Source organism: Molossus molossus, unplaced genomic scaffold (assembly GCF_014108415.1).
Source record: "Molossus molossus isolate mMolMol1 unplaced genomic scaffold, mMolMol1.p scaffold_m16_p_2, whole genome shotgun sequence".
NCBI classification, from domain to species: Eukaryota; Metazoa; Chordata; class Mammalia; order Chiroptera; family Molossidae; genus Molossus; species Molossus molossus.
Genome location: NW_023425355.1, coordinates 117,217,119 through 117,221,027, shown reverse-complemented (window position 1 = coordinate 117,221,027; position 3,909 = coordinate 117,217,119). Strand labels below are relative to the sequence as shown.

Sequence of the window (3,909 nt, the reverse complement as noted above, 5' to 3'; positions counted from 1 at the left end):
AAAGGCCAGGGAACCGATTCTCCTCTAGAACCTCCAGAGGGAGCAGGACCCTGTTGGGAATTTGTTTGCAGCCCAGTGAAATTGATTTGGATTTCTTATCTCCAGCACTGTACGAGACTAAACACATGTTGTTTTAAACCACCACATTTGTAGCAAAGCATTATAGCAGCCATAGGAATCTAAAACAGATTTTGGTCCCAGAAAGTAGGTTGCTGTCATAAAAGATATCCAAAAACATGGAAGTGGCTTTGGAATTAGACAATGACTATAAATAATTTTGAGGAGCATGATAATAAAACATTCTAGGTTACCTTGAAAAGTTAGTAGAACTATGGATATTTAAAGTGCTGCTGGTAAGAGCTCAAAAGGAAGTGAGGAGCACAGCTGAGAAGGCCTATATTGGCTTACAGAACACCAAAATCATAAAAAAAGGCTATTGATAGAAATATGAATGCCAGGTGTTGCTGGTTTAGAAGGAAAATATTGGAAACAGGAGGAGAAGGGATTCTTAGTAGTAGTGGCAGAAATCTTAGCTGAATTGTAACAATGAAAATGTAGCTGAGTAGATTCCCAAGGAAAGTGTTGAAGGCATAATCTTGTTGTTGTTTTTTTCTCTTGCTATTAATAGCAAAATGTTAGAGGAAAGACATAAATTGAGGGAAGAACCGTTAAGCAAAAATGAACCAGTACATGAAGATAATGAGAAATTCTCAGCCTATCCAGATTGCAAAAGACATTAAAATGAGAGGATTCACTGTCAGGAAAGTATCCTGCAGAGATAAAATCAAGGATGTAGCTAGCCATCTATCTGCTAATACCTCTGAAGCATCAAAGTATTCAGAGGGCTCTCTGAAGCAATGTGGGATGTGACATGGATAACCCCAGCCATCTCAGCAGAAGCAACAAATAAATAAAGATGGGATTTTCCAGGAGGGATCTGAGAATGAGCCTCTTGTCTAAGGACATGAATCCCCATGACTTACATGGGAGATGACAAGATTTTTGCATATGTTAAATCAAAAGAAACAATACCATCTTTAACTGAAAGAATAGATGGAGGATGAAATGACAGAAAATTGTGGAACTCTCAAATGTTGATGAGCAGGAAATAAGCTGATAAACTAGTCAGCTGCAAACATGTGCTCAATTCAAAATAAAGGAAAGATGATTCTGAGGGCAGAACCTAGAATGTTGAGGGTGGAGCTGTGGACCCAGGTGAAGTCATGGGATCACAGGGAGGAGCCTCAAGTCACCAAAATTATTACCAGGCCTTGAAGCTATGGAGGTTTGCCTGCTTGGGCATTGAAATTGCTTGGATCAGAGATTTCTTCCTTCCTTCTACATTCTCTCTTATGAAATGGACATAACTGTAACTTTTATCAGCTGTAAATGAACAAAAAAAAAGCAGAAACAAAAAAAATAGTGGAGAGGAAAAAGAAAATGATAGAAAACAAGTATTAACATCTCTTGGTGCTTTGGCTTCACCTAGGACAGCCACGTAAAGACACACCCAGGCTTAAAATGAGCATAAGGTACACTTCTGTCTCTCAACAATGTCTACCTGTTTCTGACAGATGAATCCACTGAGACTCTCATTGTGACTTCCAAAATGATTAAAATATATTTTTCAAACTGTGTAAAATCAAGACATTCATACAAATATAAAGTGAACATGTGCTAGAAGATTCTATTTACTCAAAGAGGGAATGTGAAGTTCAAAAGAAAAACAAATTTAAATATGGGAATATTAATCAAGCATATTTAAATGAATGTATAAATGGAGGCAAAACAGGTTTCATTACATCATGGGAGGGGACAATTTAATCTCTACTAGACAAGACATATTGCATGTTTATCACTAACCTACAACTAAGAGAAGGTTGTAAGGACCCTGAAGACCATATAAGTTAGAACCAGATAACGTGGAGCTGCGTCCTAAAGATGGGAAAAGGCTTCCACTGAAACACATTTATTTCTACAGTGTTCAAGTCAAGCAGAAAGAGACAGTTCCCTCAAAATCAGGGGCCAGTCACTAGAGTGACCAGGTGGCTGTTAGGGACATTTCCAGGCTGAGGCCTGATGAGGGCACAATGGTCCCCTTGACAACCCAAAGTCTAGGATGTCACAAAGGGCTCCCTGACAGTGAGGGGCCAGAGCACAGGGATATAACAGGCAGACTGAGCGCCGGTGTCCTCAGAGGCCCAGTCCAGCTTGAGAGTGAAGAAGGGCTGATCAGAACCAACCCAGCCATCATGTCACAAGATCAAAGCTGTGACCGCCCTTCGGAAACTCCAGACGACCTTTTAACAGCCGAGTTACACTCTCCTCTGACGTACGTGGACCGTCTTCTACACAATGATCAACAGAGCCAACAGCCGAGTGCAGGTAGAGACGATGTGGTCCAGGTCATGCTGGACACCCTGACCGACTACATAGTGGAGATGGTGGGCATCGAAGTCAACAACGCCCTTGCGCAGACCCCCCGTCCGGGTGCAGAGGGAGCAGCCAGCAGCGATGGACAGCCGCGCCGCAGCCCCAGGGGGACAGTCTTCACCCTGTTCGAAAAGATGCCTGCATCCAGGAGGGGCTGAAGCCGGTCCCAGAGCCTGCGGAGTCCTCAGAGCAGCCCGAGCGGAGAGCTGAGCAAGCCAGGCGATGTTCTTGAGGGACAATAAAGCACTGAACCCCACTGCTGTCCTGACTGCCCGGCTTCTGTCATTGTGAGTGGAAGTGTCTGTGAGACGTGCAGGAGGAGAGATCTCGTGGAGAGTCGAGGGGGAAGGAGCGGTCCGTGTGGGATGCTAGAAGCCGGGTGTAAGGGATCTGTTTGTAAGGTGCTGGTGCGGGTGCGGGCAGGGGCGCGGGTGGGCGTGGGGGGCGGTGGTTGTGGGGGAGAGAAACCTTCCTCGGGGCTGCTGAGCAAGTCAAGGCCTGTGAACAGGGCCTGAAGGTTGACGGGGGTGGGGGGTGGGGTTCCCAGAACGATGGTGGTAACTGGGGTGGGGCTGAAGACCATGACTGAGGTGCCAAGGTCTTTGTTCATGATTGGGACAATCTAAAAGGAGGAGGTGGTGGCAACAGGGGTGGCGGAGAGGGTGGCCTAGCAGTTGGCGTGAATGTAATGGATTTACAGGACTGAGGAGTGGTGGGGAAACCATAAAGGAACATACATAAAAGGAATTACAGTCGAGTGATTTCATTTTTTTGTACCCTGCCTCACTACAAAAAGTACTTGACACAGGGATTATCAGCTAGTGCTGTGATGCTCTCTGTAGAATATATCCTTCTGTCCTCTCTTGTGGACACTGGTAAATGACACAAAACCTACTCTCTGGACTAAGGCAATTCAAGCAATTCTTAACGGTTATTATTTATGAATTTATTTAGTTATAAATGTACTCCATTGTAAACACAATTATAAATCTCATTCGCACACGAAACATCTAATTTGCCTATGGTTATATATTTAATAGAGCAACAGTGCCTGAATCCATGTTTAGAGAGGTTTCAGTGTGCTCTGTGTAAGTTCTGTCCCAAGTGATGAACTCAGAAGTACATAGAATTCTTATAAATACTGTCATGTGCTGTTTTAAGTTAAAAATAGTGGTTGTATCAAGTGTTCTACCGGCTTCTGTCATTTTCTTTCCCCTTGCCTGTGACTGTCTACATTTGACATTTTCTCTTGTTCATCATAGGCTCGAGGACCGCCCTCTGCTGCCTCCCAGCTTGTCACAGAGGGCAGGTCAGAGGCTGCCTAGCCGGCTTCAACAATGGGATCAGGGTACCTGGCTTGGCTTGCCCCCCCCTCCCCCCGTCACCACTTTCTGGCCATTGGATCCTGGCCATTCATCTGTTCCCTCTGAGCAGCAGTTCCCTTGCATGTAAAATGGGGATAATAAGAGTTCCTCC

The 3,909-nt window shown here is 44.7% G+C and overlaps 1 protein-coding gene across 1 annotated transcript; it reads left to right on the top strand.

Annotated features, from left to right (window-relative positions):
* The first annotated feature begins 2,252 nt into the window (after positions 1–2,252).
* Positions 2,253–2,591, top strand: LOC118635657 (huntingtin-interacting protein M). Its single transcript, XM_036270363.1, has one exon. The coding sequence runs from the start codon at positions 2,253–2,255 to the stop codon at positions 2,589–2,591; it is 339 nt and encodes a 112-aa protein (XP_036126256.1).
* The last annotated feature ends 1,318 nt before the right edge of the window (positions 2,592–3,909 follow it).